Source organism: Symphalangus syndactylus, chromosome 23 (genome assembly GCF_028878055.3).
Source record: "Symphalangus syndactylus isolate Jambi chromosome 23, NHGRI_mSymSyn1-v2.1_pri, whole genome shotgun sequence".
NCBI lineage: Eukaryota > Metazoa > Chordata > Mammalia > Primates > Hylobatidae > Symphalangus > Symphalangus syndactylus.
Window position 1 is genome coordinate 21,434,772 of NC_072445.2, and position 19,465 is coordinate 21,454,236.

The following is a 19,465-nucleotide window of genomic DNA, read 5'->3' on the forward strand; positions in this document are numbered from 1 at the left end:
AGTGAGAATTTCTTTTTTTTTTTTTTTTTTGAGACGGAGTCTCGCTCTGTCGCCCAGGCTGGAGTGCAGTGGTGCAATCTCGGCTCACTGCAAGCTCCGCCTCCCGGGTTCACGCCATTCTCCTGCCTCAGCCTCTCCGAGTAGCTGGGACTACAGGCGCCCGCCACCACACCCGGCTAATTTTTTTGTATTTTTAGTAGAGACGGGGTTTCACCATGGTCTCGATCTCCTGACCTCGTGATCCGCCCGCCTCAGCCTCCCAAAGTGCTGGGATTACAAGCGTGAGCCACTGCGCCCGGCCGATCAGTGAGAATTTCTGTTCTATATTCTAGCCAGCATTTGATATTTTCAGTGTTTTGGATTTTGGCCTTTCTAATAGGTGTATTTTACTTTTGTTTTCAGTTGCAATTCCATAGTGATATATGATGTTGAATATCTCCTCATATGCTTAATTGTCATTCGTATGTCTTTGGTAAAGTGTTCTGGTCTTTTGTTCATTTTTTATTCAGGTTTTTTTCCTTCAGTTTCTTTCTTTGTATATTTTGGATAGCAGTCCTTTATTAGATGTCTTCTGCAAATATTTTCTCCCAGTCTGGCTTGTTTTCTTCACAGAGCAGAAGTTTTAAATTTGATTGACGCTTATCAGTTACTTCTTTTATGGATCATGGCTTTGGTGTTGTATCTAAAAAGTCATTGCCATACCCAAGGTCATCTGGATTTTCTCCTGTGTAATCTTTAGGAATTTTATAGTTTTGTGTTTTACATTTAGGTTTGTGATTCATTTTGAGTTAATTTTTGTGAAAGTTGTAAGATCATTGTCTAGATTCTTTTTTTTTTTTTCTTTTTGGCATGTGAATGTCTAGTTGATGCAACACCATTTGTTGAAAAGACTTTGAGTTTTAAGATAAAAATCGAAAGTTCAAATTCAAGGCCCTCCAGTAACTAACTGACCCCCAGATTACATTTTTGATATCATCTTCCATCCTTTTTGTTTACTAAATGTAGCACTCACTCTCTAGTCCCTAAATATGTCATGTACTTTCCTAGCTTTATCTTTCTTTTTACTTTCAAAATGGAAGTTTTTTATATTTTTTTTATACTTAAGAATTTTAAAAATATGCTGCACAATTTATGCTTAATAAAAATATTAGTCTCAGATTAATTCTTTGTGAACTAGTTAGGTAGGAGTCTTAGATCAGTTTTTAGTACTTGTTTATAATATCTGTCCTACCTGAAAAACTCAGCTTACCAAGATATGTAGAACCACATGTAAGAGGTATATTGCTGGCTTTTTATCTATTTTTTTACTATTAAAAAAAATCATGTCACCAGTTAGGCAGCAGTTTTGTTAAAATTCAGGTAGTGACTTCCCCTTTTCCCTAAAATCAGTCAGTTGTTCTTATAAATAAATTGGAGGCTGGGCACGGTGTCTCACGCCTGTAACCCCAGCACTTTGGCAGGCCGAGGTGGGCGGATCACGAGGTCAGGAGATTGAGACCATCCTGGCTAACACGGTGAAACCCCGTCTCTACTAAAAATACCAAAAAAAAAAAAAAAAAAAAAAAACTAGCCGGGCGTAGTGGCGGGCTCTTGTAGTCCCAGCTACTCGGGAGGCTGAGGCAGGAGAATGGCATGAACTCGGGAGGCGGAGCTTGCAGTGAGCCGAGATTGCGCCACTGCACTCCTGCGTGGGCGACAGAGCAAGACTCCGTCTCAAAAAAAAAAAAAAAAGGAAGATGATGCATTTTTATTACGTTTATCTATGCAAAGTCCTGCCCATGGTGGAACGACAGGGACCGAATTTACACTCCTGAGTTAAACAACTAGAAAATTGGACAAAATGTATGAAACAGTGGCTTTCACATATTGGACATCAGACAGTATAAGTCACCGTGACACTGAAGTGAGACCTATAATTACCACAGCTTATTGTCTAGAAGCAGTTTACAGGCAGCAGAAAGGAGGAAGCCAGACAGACCTCGATGTCCTACAGAGTTGAGGATGCAGAGATAGGTATTTAGGAAGGCCCGGGCAGCTACAATTTGTGGGGCAGAGTGCCAGAGTGGTGGGAACTGCACAGAGAGTACTCAGATCTGTGGACAGCTTACTGTGAGGCTTTGCCTGAATATTGATCTACACATGCATGAAAAGAAATTTCCATAATGGAGAAACAACCATTAGAAAGCAATAGGTGAAGCCCTTTTTGTAACTCACAAATAGTTCATTTTTCCATGAGCCAGAGTAGAAAGATCTCATAATATATAGCACATTGGATAGAGTTCATAAAAGAGTATATCACCTTAGACCAAAGACTTCTCTGCCTCTATCTTGGAAATACGGCCAACAAATTCCAGAATAAAATTTGGTACAACTTAAAAGCATGTAATGAAATTTTGTATTCAAGAGAGTAAAAATCACGGCATCCATTTTCTGATTAAAGATTGCCAGGCGTGGAAAGAGCAAGAAAATAGCCATACACAACCAGGGAAGAAAAATCAGTCAGCAGAAAAGAGCAAGAAATGACAGAGATGGTGGAGATAGAAGGCAAGTACATTAAAACAGCTATGATAAACATTTCCCATGTGTTTAAAAAGGTAGAATTACAGGCCGGGCGCGGTGGCTCACGCTTGTAATCCCAGCACTTTGGGAGGCCGAGGCGGGCGGATCACGAGGTCAGGAGATCGAGACCACGGTGAAACCCCGTCTCTACTAAAAATACAAAAAATTAGCCGGGCGCGGTGGCGGGCGCCTGTAGTCCCAGCTACTCAGAGAGGCTGAGGCAGGAGAATGGCGTGAACCCGGGAGGCGGAGCTTGCAGTGAGCCGAGATTGCGCCACTGCACTCTAGCCTGGGCGACAGAGCGAGACTCCGTCTCCAAAAAAAAAGGTAGAATTACAGTGCAAAAACTGGAAAATATAAGAAAGACCCAAATTGAAGTTTTAGCAAAGAAGAATACAGTATCTGAAATGAGAAACACTGAATGGAATGTCTAGTAGATTGGAAACTGCAGAAGAAAATGTTAGTGAACTTGAAGACATAGCAATAGAACCATTAAAAATGTATAGAAAAAAAGTGAACAGAATATTGGTTACTTGAGTGACAATATCAAGTGGTTTTACTTACCTGTAATTGGGGTACCTAATGGAAAGGTGAGAGAATGGGGACATGAAAAAATTTAAAGAAATAATGGCTGAAAATTTTAATTTGATGCAAATTTATGACAAAAAGCTTAAAGCCAGGAAGAAAATAACTGTCAACGTATAGTTTTCTACCTAACAAAAATACTTTTGGAAATGGGGCAAAATTAAAACCTTTTGAGACAAAATCTCAGAGAACTTATTGCCAGTAGAACTGTATTACAGAAAATGTTAAAAGAAATTATTTTTGGTAGAAGGAAAATGATACTAGATTGGCAGTTGGTATTACTCAAAGCAATGAAGAATGCCAGAAGTAGTAAACATGTGAATAAATATAAAAGACGTTTTCCCTCCATTTAAAAATCTCACAAGAACTGTTCACTAGAATGACTTGAAAACTTAATGTAAAGTGTTGGTTTTGGAGTTTAAGAGTAGATATGAGACTTTTTTTGTATATAGGTTAAACAAGACAGGCATAACAAAGGAAATGATTCTAAGTATTTTCAGAATGTTCTCATACACCTGATATGCCTTTAATAGATCAGGTACCATGAATAAGAAAAATGTCAGTGTTTTGCCAGTGACCTTTGGACACATGCATTCAGAGAGGGCCAGTTGAATATTAAATATTGTTAAATTATTTTTTACTAAGTAGCAGTAAACATAAATCAAAGTTCTACCCTTGTTCCCATAGTTGAGAGACGAAGCATTTTCAAACCATGGCTAGGACCAATTTGAAGCGTCTTAAGCCTTCCACCAAGAAAATAAAGTATTTTTCATTTGTATTTGTGTTCATGGTTTTTATCTTATGATCTTAGGTTCCATGGAAGGTATCCTTCGAAAAGCTCTGTTCTGTCAGAGATGCGGGGCACAGAAAAGAGCTACTTAGAAACCATGAAACTGATCACCCCTCTATTTCGGACTCAAGTGATTCCCCATTATTTCATGGGATATTTTCCCAAATGTTTAGATAGATGATTAAACTCTCACTTTCTACTTTCTGTCCCAGGCCACCACGTGCATTTTCTCAAACCTGCTTAGCAGTTCTCTGCCCCTCTGTTGTTTTCATTTTCCCAGAAGTACCTAAAATCCTGGCAAGCTGTGTCACAGAATGGTAATAATATTACCACTTTGAAGCACAGGTTATCCTGCTTTTTGAGATGTCCTTTTTTGTATTTATCTTTCAGTAAGATACTCATCATGTCATTGGTATGAAATTCATGATACAAAGGGAGGAACTCATAATTATTTTGGAATGCAGGTAGGGAGGCATATAAATGTATAGAAGAGAATGTAACAAAGGTGCTCTTTCTTATAAAATCACTTAAATGGTAACTTTTATCCATATGTCCTCCTCACTTCCTCTACACACATACACAGTCATACCCACAGAAAGAGCATAAAATGGTGCTGAAGGCCAGTCTGGTTCTATACTTTCACTGGTAGCAGCAGTGAATCTGCTCACTTTTGCTTTAGGAGCATTTCCTTCTGAATTCTGTTATTGCAGGCTCATGGCTTCAGCCACCATTTGTATACTTCTGATTCCCAGTCAGTGGTTGGATTTATTTACATTTGTTGCTTTCCATGTGTTTACAGTTACATCTGTTTGCATTTCATACTTTCTGTCTAAAATACATACTTCTTTAGGGGACATCCTCCTTTCTCTGGAATTGTACTTCTCTCAGAATCTTTCACCAGGTTTTTCTCATCTTTTAGGTTCCAGCTTAAAATTTTGCTTCCTTGACAGTATTTTCCTTACCTACACTATTTAAAAGTAGGTATTTCTCATTATTGTCTGTTACATATTAGTTTAGATGTTTGTCTTGGGATATTCTTTACCCTGCACTTGATTAAACTCCATGAGGAAAAAGGTGTGTGTATAGATACCTGTACCTTATTTGCCACTGGTTCTCTAATGCGTTACACAATAGGTATATAATACATAGGGGATACTTAATACAGTACTTATTATGTAATATGAAGGATTCTTTAAAATCTGAAGGATTCCAGATTATGACATGTTTACATTTGTTTTTCTGAAACTTCTTTCTAGTGGTATTTAGCTAGATAATGGTGATGTGGATAGTGGAAGGTGGTATGGGTAAAAGGAAGCTGAAGTGTTTCAAGAGCAACTAACAGAAAATCCTTACTGAAACTGACTTAAACAATAGGGAAAAAAAACTCACATAATTGAAAGTCTAGAAGTAGGAGTCATATGACCTGCCACTTAGTGATTCTGTTATGGACCTGAATTATATCTTTCCATTCCGCCATCCTCAGTGTCCACTTTATGTTCAGATTGTCTCCTCTTGTGATCACAAGAATGCTGAGAGTGGCAATTAGGGTGACAGGATTTCTTGTCCGTTTGACAGGAAAGAGAGGAAAACCTCTCCCCAACCATAGAATGTAAGTCTTTTCAGTTTCTTGGACCACTTTTGGGCACATTTACCTCTAGACCAATGAGACTTGTAAGAAGAATACTATGTACTGATTGTCTCAGTGTAATCATATGAAAGTAGGATTGATTTGGGAGGACTCAACTGCATTGTCTGCTGAAGACTTTGAGATATATTTAGGATCTATCATAAGGAATGCAATTTAGGTTCTACTTTGACATCTTGTTGACTAATGAGATACTAATGATTATGACGATGGGGAAATGAGATAGGAAGTATGGAATACAGACAGTTTCTGGAGGAAACCATGTGAATTCAGCTTTTGACATGGGATTTGATATGAAATATTGGCTGAACTTTTGCTAAGAGTTTGTATTAAGTGTTTAGTTGGAAGGTGCTATTCTGGAAGTTAGGTATTAAATTTACGGGTATGGGTAAGATTGTCCGAGAAGATTGCTTAGCGTAAGAATGCGAAGAGAGCTTTCTTAGAATATATACATTTAAAAAGTTGTTTGATGACCAGGAACTCTTGAATATATATATATATACACACACACACATACAAATATATATACACACACGTACATATACACAAATATACACATATACACACACATATATATATACACGTATATACACACAAATATATATACACATATGTATATACATATATATACACATATGTATATACACATATATATACACACACAAATATATATATATATATATATATTTATATTTGCCAGAGTCATCTGCCAGGAGTAGGAGAGCTACAAATAAAATGAAGAATCATAAGATCAAGATAGAGGGGAAGAGGAGAGCCCAGTAAAGTCTGGCATTGGGGCTCATATTTCCTGTTGGAGCATTTGCCAATCTTGAAAGTGGTAGCTTAGCCTATGAAAAGAACTTTCGATAGACTTTTGGGTTCAAGGAGAGAAAAATTAGAGTTCAAAGCTCATGAAAGAGGAGGTATCCTAGTGAACTAGGTTTTGATTTAGTTCCTAAAGGGACTTAATGTAGAAGGAAGTATGAAATGGAAATAGACCTAACTCTGAGGAACACTGAAGTTCAACTTCTAGTAATCTCAATTCTTGATGAGAGGAAGGTGACCTGGGATTTTTACTATCCCTACCTTAGCTTACTGAAAGAATGAAAGTAAACCTTTATTCTCTAGAGAAGAAGACATCATCTAGAGTTTTAAATTATCTCTGTTTTCCTATAAATCTTTTGTGTCTTGTACTCATTCAGAGATAATTAGGCATACTTATAGATATGACACATGGCTAGAAACCAAGAACAACAGACAATGGAACCTGGCCTTTAGGGGATCTAGATATTAGAGATACTAGATACAAGCTTTAAAGTAACTATGCTTAATAAATGTTAGAAGTAATAAAAGATGGGGTTGATAATTTTGACAGAACTAGAACCTTATAAGTATATATGAATATGAGTCAATCTAAGCTTAAATGAATTTGTTTACATATATAAGTATATGTAAATATATACACACAAATGTTAATATATGTGTGTATATTTTTAAAAGAAAATACCTGAACTGAAACATAAGGAGACAAAAAAGATAGAAAATATGGAAAAGACCTTAAGAGACACAAAGAATATGGTTGACTCTTGAACAACATGAGTTTGAACTATATGGGGTCCATATATACACAGATTTTTTTCAGCCTAATTGGGAATAAAAGTACAGTATTTGTGAGAATACAAAACCGCGTATGAGGAGAGCCAACTTTTGTGCAGGCAAGTTCCACAGTGGTCATCATCGGATTTGAGTATGTGTGCTTTTGGTATACGTGAGGATCTTAGCGCCAATCCTCTATATATACAGAGGGATGACTGTACAGTGGGAAGGTCTTATGTACATGTAATTGGAGGACCTGATAGGAAGGAGAAAAAAATGGAGCAGAAACTGTATTTGAAGATACAATGGTTTTTCAGTTTTCTAAAAGTGATTAAAAGCATCAGGCCACAAAACCAAGAATGCTATGGAATCCAACCTGGATATATGCAAAGAAAACATTGAGGCAAGAAATTGAAGAAGACACACAAAAAAATGGAAAAATATTCCATGTTTAAGGATTGGAAGAATCAATAGTGTTAAAACTTCCATACTACCCAAAGCAATCTGCACATTCAGTGCAATTCATAACAAAGTTTATAAATTTATAACAAAGTTGCCATTGGAAACAACACAGATGTTCATCAGCAAAAGAATGGGTAAAAGAGTTGAGGTATATTCATATACCATGATACCATGTAGCAACAAATAAATGAACTAGAGCTACACACAGCAAAATGAATCTTAGGATTTCATTGACATAAAGTTAAAAATATTAATAAATAATCTATGGTGTTAGAAGACAGCTTGGATGGGAGCAGGTGGGGTAGGGATTGGGAAGAAGGATAAGGGTAACCAGAGATGTGGATCATGTTCAGTTCTTGGCCTATGTGGTGGTTACTCTGGTATGTTCATGTGGTAATAGTTTCTCAAACTTTATACTTACCGTTTCTGAAAATGTTATGCTGCAGTTTAAACTTCAGTGAGATAAATATGAATAAATATATTTTGTCCTAAAATTTTCTAAAATGTTAGGAAAATAGATTCAATTAAGAATAGACTCACTACTTTTTAGGTAGTACATTTTTTCTCTAAGGCATCTCCAAGTGATCACAAAGAATACGATATTTGATTTTTTAAATCAGAATTTATGCACTTGGAATCACTCCTGCTTTGGTGCCCATATTATCACTTATTTTTCCATTTCAATTAAATCAGTAGGACATTGACCCTCATCTGAATTAATAAATGGGTTAACTTAATATGTACAGTGTTGGTAATGTATTGCTATATTCTGAAGCAAATAAAAGGACCTATTTTGGTTATTTTGTTGTATTTTGTTAGCATACATTTTAGACATTTTTGTTGAAAAAATTATATATTTGAGATAACTCTTTTCTGTATTTCATTTTCTTTCTTAGAGACAGGGTCTCACTCTCTTGCCCAGGCTGGAGTGCAGTGATGTCATAGCCCACTGCAACCTCAATCTCCTAGGCTCAGGTGATTCTCTCACCTCGGCCTCCAGAGTAGCTGGGACTAAAGATACATGTTACCATACCTGGCTAATTTTTTAATTTTTTTTCTTTTATAGAGATGGGGGTATTGATTTGTTGCCCAGGATTGTCATGAACTCCTGGCTTCAAGTGATGCTCCCATCTCAGCCTCCCAAAGTGTTTGGGTTAAAGGCATGAGCCACTGCACCCAGCCTGTATCTGTACCTTATGTAATTCTTCCTTGGTCATTCAGGCAGCTAACATAGAACTTTTTTTTTTCTCCTTAAATCTACATTTTCTCTTGGATTTGGCAGATTTTTAGCTGAATTAACATTCTAGTACTCACAGCTGGATGTTCTCAAAAGAATGAAGTTGGAGCCCTACCCCACACTGTAAGCAAAAAGTAACTGAAAATGGATCATTGACCTTAAATATAAGAGTTAAAACTCTTAGATGAAAACAAGAGTAAATCTTCATGGCCTTGGATTTGGCAATAGGTTTTTAGATACGTGTGATATTGTGATATAAGGAATGCATATTTAATATTTGTCCCTGGTTCCTGGCACCATAGCTCCTAAAACCCTTGAAATTTCCTGAGTGATAAAGGTGAGAGGAACATCTTTTGTTATTTATAACAAGCATCTTTCAGCCATGTCTGAGTTTATATTAATGAGGAGGCTTTTGTAAAGTCCCTAAGGATGGGGAGGGGCCTTGTTGCCAGGGGAACCAATCAAATGTTTAGCTTTCATTAAAAACCCTAAATAACAGATTTTAGAGAGCTCCTGGGTTGGTGAACACATAGAGGGGATGGGAAGGTGGTACACCTGGAGAAGTTATGGAAACTCTGCATCTCTTCCTGCATACCTTGCCTTTTGCATGTGTTCCATTTGGCTGTTCTGAGCTGTATCCTTTATAATAAACTGTTAACAGTGAGTAAAGTGCCTTCCTGAGTTCTGTGAGCTCTTCTAACAGGTTATCAAACCCGAGGAGAGATCATGGGAATCCCCAATTTATAGCCAATTGATCAGAAGTATGAGAGGACAGGACTTGAGATTGGAATCTGAAGTGGGAGCAGTCTTGTGGGTCTGAGCCTTTAACTTGTGGGATCTGATGCTAACCCCAGATAGATAGTGTCAGAATTGAATTAAATTATAGGACACTCAGCTGGTGCCAGATAATTGGTTGTTGTGGGAATAAATCCCCACACATTTGGTGTCTCAGAGTGTTACGAGTGTAGAGAAAAGTATTTTGTTCTTTTTAGACTATGTCACAAAAAGCTTATTTAACCAAAGAAAAAATAATTGTGTTTTATCAAAATTAAAAACTTCTATGCATTAAAGGACATTAAGAAAGTAAAAAGACAACTTACAAAATGGGAGAAATCTTACCAGATTTGCAAGCATCTAGAATATATAAAGGACTGTTATAACTTAACAAAAAGACAAACCTATTTAAAACTGCAGCACAGGCTGAAATAGATAATTATCTAAAGGAGATATGTAAGTTTTGTTTTTTATAACAAGCATGTTTATAAGCATGCTTGTTATATAAGCCCTTGACAAGATGTTTAACATCATTAATCATGTCAGTAAGCACTTGACAAGATGTTTAACATCATTAGTCTTTAGGGAAATGCAAATCAAAACCACAGTGAGTGCCACTTCACACCCACTGAGATGGTTAAAAATTTTTTTAAGAAAGGAAAATAAGTAATAAATGTTTGCAAAGATGTGGAGAAATTGGACTTTTATACATTACTGGTGCAAATAAAAAATGTTTTAGCTACTATGAAAAGCAGTTAGGTGGTTCTTCAGAAAGTTAAACATGGAATTACCATATGACCCAGCAGTTCCAAACGTCCAAGAGAATTGAAAACAGACTCTCATGTATTGTACATAAATATTCATAGCAGCACTATTTACAGTAGGCAAAAGGTAGAAGGAATCCAGATATACTTCAATGGATAAACAGATTGTGTTTTATATATATATATGTGTATATATATAATGGAATATTATTCAGTCACAAAAAGGAATGAAATACTGCTGTATGTTATAAAGAGGATAAACTGCTAAAACATTGAGCTAAGTGAAAGAAGCCAGACACAAAGATAATTGCATGATTCCATGTGTATGAAGTATCTAAAATGGGTAAATCCATAGAAGATAGAAGGCAGGTTGCTGTTTGCCAGGGGTTAACTAATTAATGAGGAAAGGGTTATCTTTTGGGGTGTTGGAAGTGTTTTCGAAGCAGATAAAGGTGGTGGTTGCATAACATGGTGAATGTACTAAATGACACTGAATTGTTCATTTTAGAATTTTTAATTTTATGTTATGTAAATATCACCTCAACTAAAAAAATAAAATCTAGTACATAAATACGTTGCCATCTTATAGTAGTTATATAATAAGTCAGTACCTTATAGTTGATTTAGTTATGGACATAACCAGGAATGATAAGTCGTATTTTTGTTACTTTTTGATTTCCATGTATTCTTTTTTTTAGACTAACACTACAGAATTTCAAGCTGTCATTTGTGTATCTGTTAAAAGAAATATATTCAATCAGTGAACTTCTCTTTAATTTATATCCTTTGACCATTTTTCGTGGTATTTTATATGAAACATCTCTTAATTTCTAGAAATTTAAGTTTGGCTGGTTGTTACAACTACAAATAGCTTTATTTCATTATTGATTTCAATTGGAGAGTTTGGTTTTTTAAAAATTCCTGATGGTATAATTATATATAGTACATTGTTATATCTTGAGGCCATATAAAAATAAATTTTTGTACCAAATGATGACCAGAATTTTATAGAATCATATTTTCATATGATTCAAAGTATTAAATAAGTGGTGAAAGTGAGAAAATAGTATTTTGTATTCATTGTGAAATAAAACTTGTAATTTTTAAAAGGGAGAGGTTTAGCTATGTGCTACGATGTTCAGGTTTTATAATCACCAGTTTCTGGTTGATATGAAATCTTACAGAATTATTTGTGGTTTTGTGATAGACATTTTTTTCAAAGACCAAGTAAATTTTGAAAATTATTCAGTATGGTGCTTAGGAGCTTCTTATTTTTGTATATATGTCTTAAGACACATTTTGCTGACTGCTGTATTATGACTATCTCATGTACACATGTGTCAATTTTAATACCTATTATGAGCACCTGAAAGATCAGGCAGCAGGTACGTCATGTGTAGTAAAAGAGTACTTGTTGCCTTTTTGGTGATAAAATCGTCTTTATTGACATAGTATACAATTGTCAAAATTGTTTTTTTCCAGCTTATTTTCTTCTACTTCAAATGGAAATACCCATTTCATTGCATTATTAAATGAAATGGTATTAATAAAATTCTTTTTTTTTTTTTTTTTTTTGAGATGGAGTCTTGCTCTGTTGCCCAGGCTGGAGTGCAGTGACGCAATCTTGGCTCACTGCAAGCTCCGCCTCCTGGGTTCACGCCATTCTCCTGCCTCAGCCTCTCCGAGTAGCTGGGACTACAGGCACCCGCCACCACGCCCGGCTAATTTTTTTGTATTTTTAGTAGAGACGGGGTTTCACCGTGGTCTCGATCTCCTGACCTCGTGATCCGCCCGCCTCGGCCTCCCACAGTGCTGGGATTACAAGCGTGAGCCACCGCGCCTGGCCGGTATTAATAAAATTCTTAGTACAGTAGTAAGAATTACAAATATAAGCCTATAATTCTCATCTGTGGCTAAGCAGTCTTGCCCTAGTTTCTCTTAACATTTGATTTTTTTTTTCCTTCACCATCATGCTTTTTAAATTTGAATGTTATATAGGACTTGAGTTTCTACTTGTTTTCAGTTCTCTATATTTCAGTTTCAGAAAGTAGTCTGGATTTAAGTCTAGATAATTTTCTGGTTAGAGTAAAATCATACGTGGTTGTATTTGAGATAGACTACTACACTTAAAAGCAAAGCTTCTTGGGAACATAATAAAAAGCAGGCATTATCTACTAATCTGAAGCTTATTAGTGGTTTTCCTCTCTACCATAATAAACATTTTTTAAAGTTATTTAGGATTATTAAATTAAAATATAACTTTAAAATAAGTAAAACAGTGCACACGTATACAAATATAGAGAATGAAAGTTCATGTCTGCCTGTATCACACTTTTCTAGCCTGATACAAACTTTCGGAAATAGAAAAACCTAAATAATTTTGATTGTTAATAACTTGTGAAATATTTTTAATCTTAGATGAAAAATCAACACTAGAACAGAAACCTTCCAAACCAGCAGCTCCACAAGTCCCACCCAAGAAACCTACTCCACCTACCAAAGCCAATAATTTATTGAGATCTTCTGGAACAATGTACCCAAAGCGACCTGAAAAACCAGTTCCTCCACCACCTCCTATAGCCAAGTAAGTTTTACCTAATTTTAAATTAGCTTATTGATTTACTCACCTTTGACCTTAATGGCTCTATTGCCTTTCTAAATCTCCAGTTAAGTTTTTTCTTATTTTTCAATTATATTTATTTTTAAAATTGCCATATACAATTGTATGTATTTATTGTATACAACATGATGTTTTAAAGCATATATATAATACATTGTGGAATGGCTTCGGTAACTGTGATAACCTCACATAGTTAACATTTTTATGATGAGAACACTTAAAATTCACTCTTAGCATTTTTAAAGAATGCAGTACATCACATTAACTGCAGTCACTAAAATGTACAATGGATTTCTTAAAACTTATTCCCTCTATCTAACTGTAAATACGTATTCCTTGACCACATCTTCCCACTCCCCTCCAACTCACAACCACTTCAGACTCTGGTAATCACCGTTCTACTCTCTATTTCTGTGGGATCAACTTTTTTAGACTTCACATTTGAGTGGAGAACATGTGGTATTTGTCTTTCTGTGCCTGGCTTATTTGACTTAACATCCTCCAGATTCGTTGATGTTGTTGCAAATGGCAGGCTTCCTTGCTTTTTTTGTGGCGAATGGTATTCTTTGTGTATATATGCCACATTTTCTTTATTCATTCATCCATTGATACTTTAGGTTGCTTCCGTATTTTGGCTGTTGTGAATAGTGCTGTAGTAAACATGGGAATGCATATATTTCTTTGACATACTGATTTTATTTCCTTTGGATACGGACCCAGTAATGGAATTGCTAGATCATATGATAATTACCTTTTTAATTTCTCGAGGGACCTTTGTACTGTTTTCCATAATGGCGGTAGGAATTTACATTCCTACCAATAGTGTGCAAGGGTTCCCTTTCCTTAAGATTCCCACCAACACTTATTATCTTTTATCTTTTTGAAAAGTTAAGGTTTATTTTAATGTTGTAAATAACATCCAAGAAGAGTATAAACATGTTGAAAGCTGGATATGTAAACAAAGATCACAGGCAGGTTCTGGGAATTTTATTGGAGCTTTGGTTATTAAAATGCATCAGTAAATTCCCAGGGTGCTAAGCACTATTCTGTTGGTTGTGCCAACAGTCCTCGTGCATGCTTAAAACACTTGGGGAATTACAGTACAAATCCAGTCAGGGCTGGAACCATGGCAAACCAAGGGCTCTTAGAGATGGACCTGTTCGTGCTGCTAGGCATCATGGAGAAAGCAGCAGACAAAGAGGTGAAGGAGGCATATAGGCAGAAGGCCCTCTCCTGCCACCCAGACAAGTTGGATAATCACAGAGCAGCTGAACTCTTCCACTAGCTTTCTCAGGCCCTGCTGCAGCCAGGGCTGCATATGATCATGTTAGAAAAGCCAAGAAGCAGACAGCATAGAGGACCCAGAGGCTTGATGAGAGAATAAAAAAAGCTAATCATGATATGGAGGCCCAGGCCCAGGTGAGTGAGAAGGTGGAGGAAAGCTAGAGCACCAGGACACTTGAGCAGGAGATTGAACATCTTAATGAATAGTGTTCCTGGCAGCTGGAGGAACAGCAGATGATGATCTAGGAGCAGATGTGCCAGGAACTTGATTTGAGATTAAAAGTCAGAAAATACTGAAGACAAAGGAACCCAAAAACAAAACTGAAATGAAAGTGCCAGAAGGATTAGTCAGAAGGCAGTTACTCCAGAGGTGTCCTCTTGTGGCTTTTGCAAAAGTATGGTGGAATTCTCAACTTGGTGCTTTTGAGTAAGAAGGCAGGTACTGGTGTCGTGGAGTTTGGGACTGTCGATGCTGCAGAGATGGGTGTCTGGAATAAAGTTGGCCTGGGTGATAATCCTCGAAAAATTTCCTCTTTCAAAGAGGACTCCAGGGTGCAGTGGGCCCCAGCCACCCAGGACAGTGAAGGGACCCAGTGGTGTCTCTTCTTACCACATGCAGCAGTAGTCAAGGAGTGGCAGCCCATTTAGTCTCCTGCCACAGCCTTCCTAAGTCACAGCCCTTTTTAAAACATCACCAATAAACTTTAAAAGCAAGAAAGAAACAATCCCATCAGAAACTGGACTAAGTACATGAATAGACAATTCTCAAAAGAAGATATACAAATGGCCAACAAGCATATGGAAAAATGAACAAAATCACTAATTATCAGGGAATACAACTCAAAACCTCAATGTGATACCACCTCACTTCTGCAAGAATGGCCATAACCAAAAAATCAAAAAATAATAGATATACCATGGATGCAATGAAAAGGGAACACTTCTACACTGCTGGTGGGAATGTAACTAGTAGAACCACTATGGAAAGCAGTGTGGAGATTCCTTAAAGAACTAAAAGCAGATCTACCATTTGATCCAGCAGTCCCACTACTGGGTATCTACCCAGAGGAAAATAAGTCATTATAGGAAAAAGATAACTTGCACATGCATGTTTATGGCAGCACAATTCGCAATTACAAAGTATGGAACCAGCCCAGATGCCCATGAATCAATGAGTGAATAAAGAAATTGTGGTGTATGTATATACCATGGAATACTACTCAGCCGTAAAAAAGATGGAAAAAATGGCATTCACAGCAACCTGGGTGGAACTGGGGACTCTTATTCTAAGTGAAGTAACTCAGGAATGGAAAATCAAACATTGTATATTCTCCCTAATATGTGGGAGCTAAGCTATGAGGGTGCAAAAGCATGAGAATGATACAGTGGACTTTGGAGACTTGAGGGGAAAGGGTGGAAGGGGAGTGAAGGATAAAAGACTGCGCATTGGGTACAGTGTGCATTGCTTGGGTGGTGGGTGCACCAAAGTCTTAGAAATCACCACTAAAGAACTTATTCATGTAACCAAATACCACCTGTTTCTGAAAAACCTGTTGAAATAAAAAAAATCTAAAATAATAAAAAAAATTTAAAAAAGAAAATACAGGAGCATTCTGTGCATTTTGATTTAGCTCTCACTGTTGCTTACCTTCTAGAGTTGTCCTTCTATTGTTGCAGTTTAATTTTTAAGTATTATTTTTAATATTTTCTGTAAACTAATATCTGTTGAATGTTAATTTTATGTTTATAATAATTTTCTACACTTACTAAACTGTTCTCACATTTTTTATTTTATTGTGATCAGCCTTAGAACAGAGTTTTGCATTTATGGAAATGGTTTTAAAAAACAGAAAGTAATTAGTATTAGGCCATACAATCTTTAATGTCATTAAATCATAATTTAAAAAAAACGTCATGTTTCATACTAGTGATTTTTGCATGTTTTTTTCTTATTTCAGGATTAATGGGGAAGTTTCTACCATTTCATCAAAATTTGAAACTGAGCCAGTATCAAAACCAAAGCTAGATTCTGAACAGTTGCCCCTTAGACCAAAATCAGTAGACTTTGATTCATTTACAGTAAGGACCTCCAAAGAAACAGGTAAGTCAGCATGGACAGCAGTGATGCATTAAAAAAAAAAAAATCGTCAAAGTAACTCTTTAAGAGATATATTTATGCAATTTGCGTGTGGATAAAGTTGAAATTACACAGTTGAAATTTGTTTAAAATTTAGTAGCCAAAGTAGAAATAATAAAAGAAAATAAGTAAAATTTTTATGGTCCTTACTGATCAGACTTTATGGTTTCTTACTGATCAGAGGACTGAAATAGATGTTAAAAGATGACCCATCTATTACTCCCTCTTTATAGTGGAATGACTGTACTACCCAACTGAGATATGAATACACTTTAGTTTTAAAAGTTTAAAAATGAGATGACATAGACTTTCAGTGCCAGCATTAGATTATATTTCATAGGACTTTAAATTTCTCCTCTTAATCTAGAGATACTTTTATTTCTAGTATAGGAAAATATACTTTTTCTAACCCTTTTGCTAATTTTGTTTTAAGCTTTAGGACTGGTTTTTCAGCTTACTGGTATCTTTATTTGTCTAATCTCTACTTCCTGTTTTTTTTTTAATACCTATTATTATTTGTAAAATGTAAAACTTGAAACAGAGAAGTCTTGATAGTTTTCATTATTAAAGGCATTGTGCCTTCATTACTTTCTGGTAATTGTTAATATTTTGTATAGTGCTTTGCATTTGTGTTTAGTTTAGTTTTTTTAACTTTTTCAAAGCACTTTCTCATGTATGTTCTTAGTTTAACTCTAGGAAGCAGATGCTTTTTTTTTCCTATTTGATGTCTAAACAAAGTAAGCTACAGACACATTAAATAAGCACTGTCACATAAAACAAAGGAGAACTCTAAATTTTCATTTTTACTGTGATATTCTTTTAAGAAATCTTAATATTTTAATTTTTCTAGCTTCATTGTTAACATTTCATGTTTACATTTAAACTTCAAGGGCAGTTACACTTAGATGTTTTTTATTACCTTATTATAAAGTATGCTATTACATTTCAGGTTTTTTCAGGTGACCTTACTCTTCCCTCTTTCAGTTTGCGAATGCAAAGTTTCTGACTTAAAGTGTGGCCTCCTTTCAGTCTTTTTATTTGAACATCTCATAGATCCTTTTGTCATACAGTTGGATTCCCCTTGTTATGGATGAAGCTATATTTACTACTAATTTCTGGGAATTGAAATGTTGATTGTATTTTAGAGAAATTCATTGAAATGTATTCAGTATGTTTTATATGGTGAAAATTATCGTTATTAATTGTTTGATAAACAGAAAAAGAATCCTCATGTTTTAAAAAATCATTCTTTTTTATTGAGCTTATCAGTAAATAGAATTTGATCAGTTCTTATTGTTTTCTGTTTGATTTAAAATATAGCTAGAAATGTGTTTCATAAGTTATAGTTGAAGAAAAGCAGATTATTTGCCCAATTTTAACTGTGGAAATAAAAAAGTTACTGCAACTGTATTTTAAATTTTCACAAATTTGGGGGATCTTTATCACACAAGTCTTTAAATGTTGATGGAGTCCCTTTGGGAATTGAAGGAGTAAAACCTGTAATCCACATCTGCTGCTTTGTATTCATCTTGAATGTTTTATTTAGTTTATGTCAAAGTAATGGATTTTTTTTTTTAATTTAGGTAAATTACAACATTTTCTTTTTTTCGAAACCTTTTCTATATAGAATCACAACACACTGCCATATTTCTAGTAAAAATAATATATGTAATAATTTCAAACTATTGATGATTGGAAAGTTCTGTTTTTACTTGGTTTGGGGTGCCCTGTTTCTATCTTTTATACATAGCTGTTATTTACTCCCCATATAGTAAACAGAGACTTTGTGGAACAGGGTGTGAAAATATCTTATTTCTGATTTGTTCTTTTCTTTAAATAAATAAGGAAATACTCTAGAGATGCTGAGACTTAGCCAAGTTAGAAAACTAACAGCTACTTTCAGGCTGCTGTTCTTTATTCCTTCCACTTAATAATACTACCTTTGGTGTACTATACTTAGGCCCTGTAAAGTTCAGAAAATACAAATGTTGGGAATTTAGTTCATGTTAACTGTCAAATTATTTACTGAGCAAGTTTTATATCCTCAGTAGTGTTTTAGGCACAGTTGCATGCTAAGATAAAAGGCATAATTGATGGAAGTAAGTAGCGTATGTCCTAAACATTAATTCAGAGATTCCTGCTACCTTTTTAAATTAGACGATCATATGTTCCTAGTATTAGTGATATAAAAGTGTTCTACCTCTTCTGTGAAGTTAATACTTTAAAAAAAGTATTTTGGCTCAAATACAGCCTCAAATATAACGTGTGAAACTATCATTTTAAATATGTTTTAGAAAGTTGAAAACATAGATGAAAAACTTATTGAAAATTTTATTATTAGGCACTGTAATAATTTGAGGTGAAATAATAGAAAGTACACTGACTTTGCTGTTAACAAAAGGGGTTTTATTTATTAGTTGATTGCTGATAGCAAGTTTCTTAATGTTTTTTCCCTTAACTAACAATGGGATGATTTAGTACATGTATATGTCTACTGGAGTACCTGACATGGAAGTTATTACAAGTGTTATTTTCCTTCTTTCCTCCCTCCTCCATTGTTTTAAACCCATCCCATTTTGTTTTTGTTCTAATCTATAAAGGATATAAATCCCTGACCCTATTCTCAGATATGATTTTCTTATTTATAAAGTCATATGTAAACATTTGTGTATATACATAAACTATGTATATAAATACAGACTGACTTTTGTACATGTAAGAAAGACATATCCAGAACACTCAGATTTTCTCTTTTTTTAATGACATGACATAACTTTTCAGCTTCTTCATATATATTCTCATATATAATGTAGTTTTATAAATATCAGAGCTATTAAGAACCATGCTTAGGCCGGGCGCGGTGGCTCACGCTTGTAATCCCAGCACTTTGGGAGGCCGAGGCGGGCGGATCACGAGGTCAGGAGATCGAGACCACGGTGAAACCCCGTCTCTACTAAAAATACAAAAAATTAGCCGGGCGTGGTGGCGGGCGCCTGTAGTCCCAGCTACTCG

General features: G+C 35.5%; 1 protein-coding gene and 1 pseudogene across 2 annotated transcripts in view; both read left to right on the forward strand.

Moving 5' to 3' along the window:
* CD2AP (CD2 associated protein) overlaps positions 1-19,465 on the forward strand; it is a 163,115-nt gene that overhangs the window by 116,651 nt on the left and 26,999 nt on the right. For both annotated transcript variants that reach the window (XM_055264843.2, XM_055264844.2), the window contains exons 12-13: positions 12,831-12,996; positions 16,275-16,417. In XM_055264843.2, coding sequence (XP_055120818.1) covers positions 12,831-12,996; positions 16,275-16,417 — 309 coding nt within the window. The remainder of the gene's footprint in view (positions 1-12,830; positions 12,997-16,274; positions 16,418-19,465) is intronic.
* On the forward strand, positions 13,191-16,253 carry LOC129473852 (dnaJ homolog subfamily C member 17-like; annotated as a pseudogene).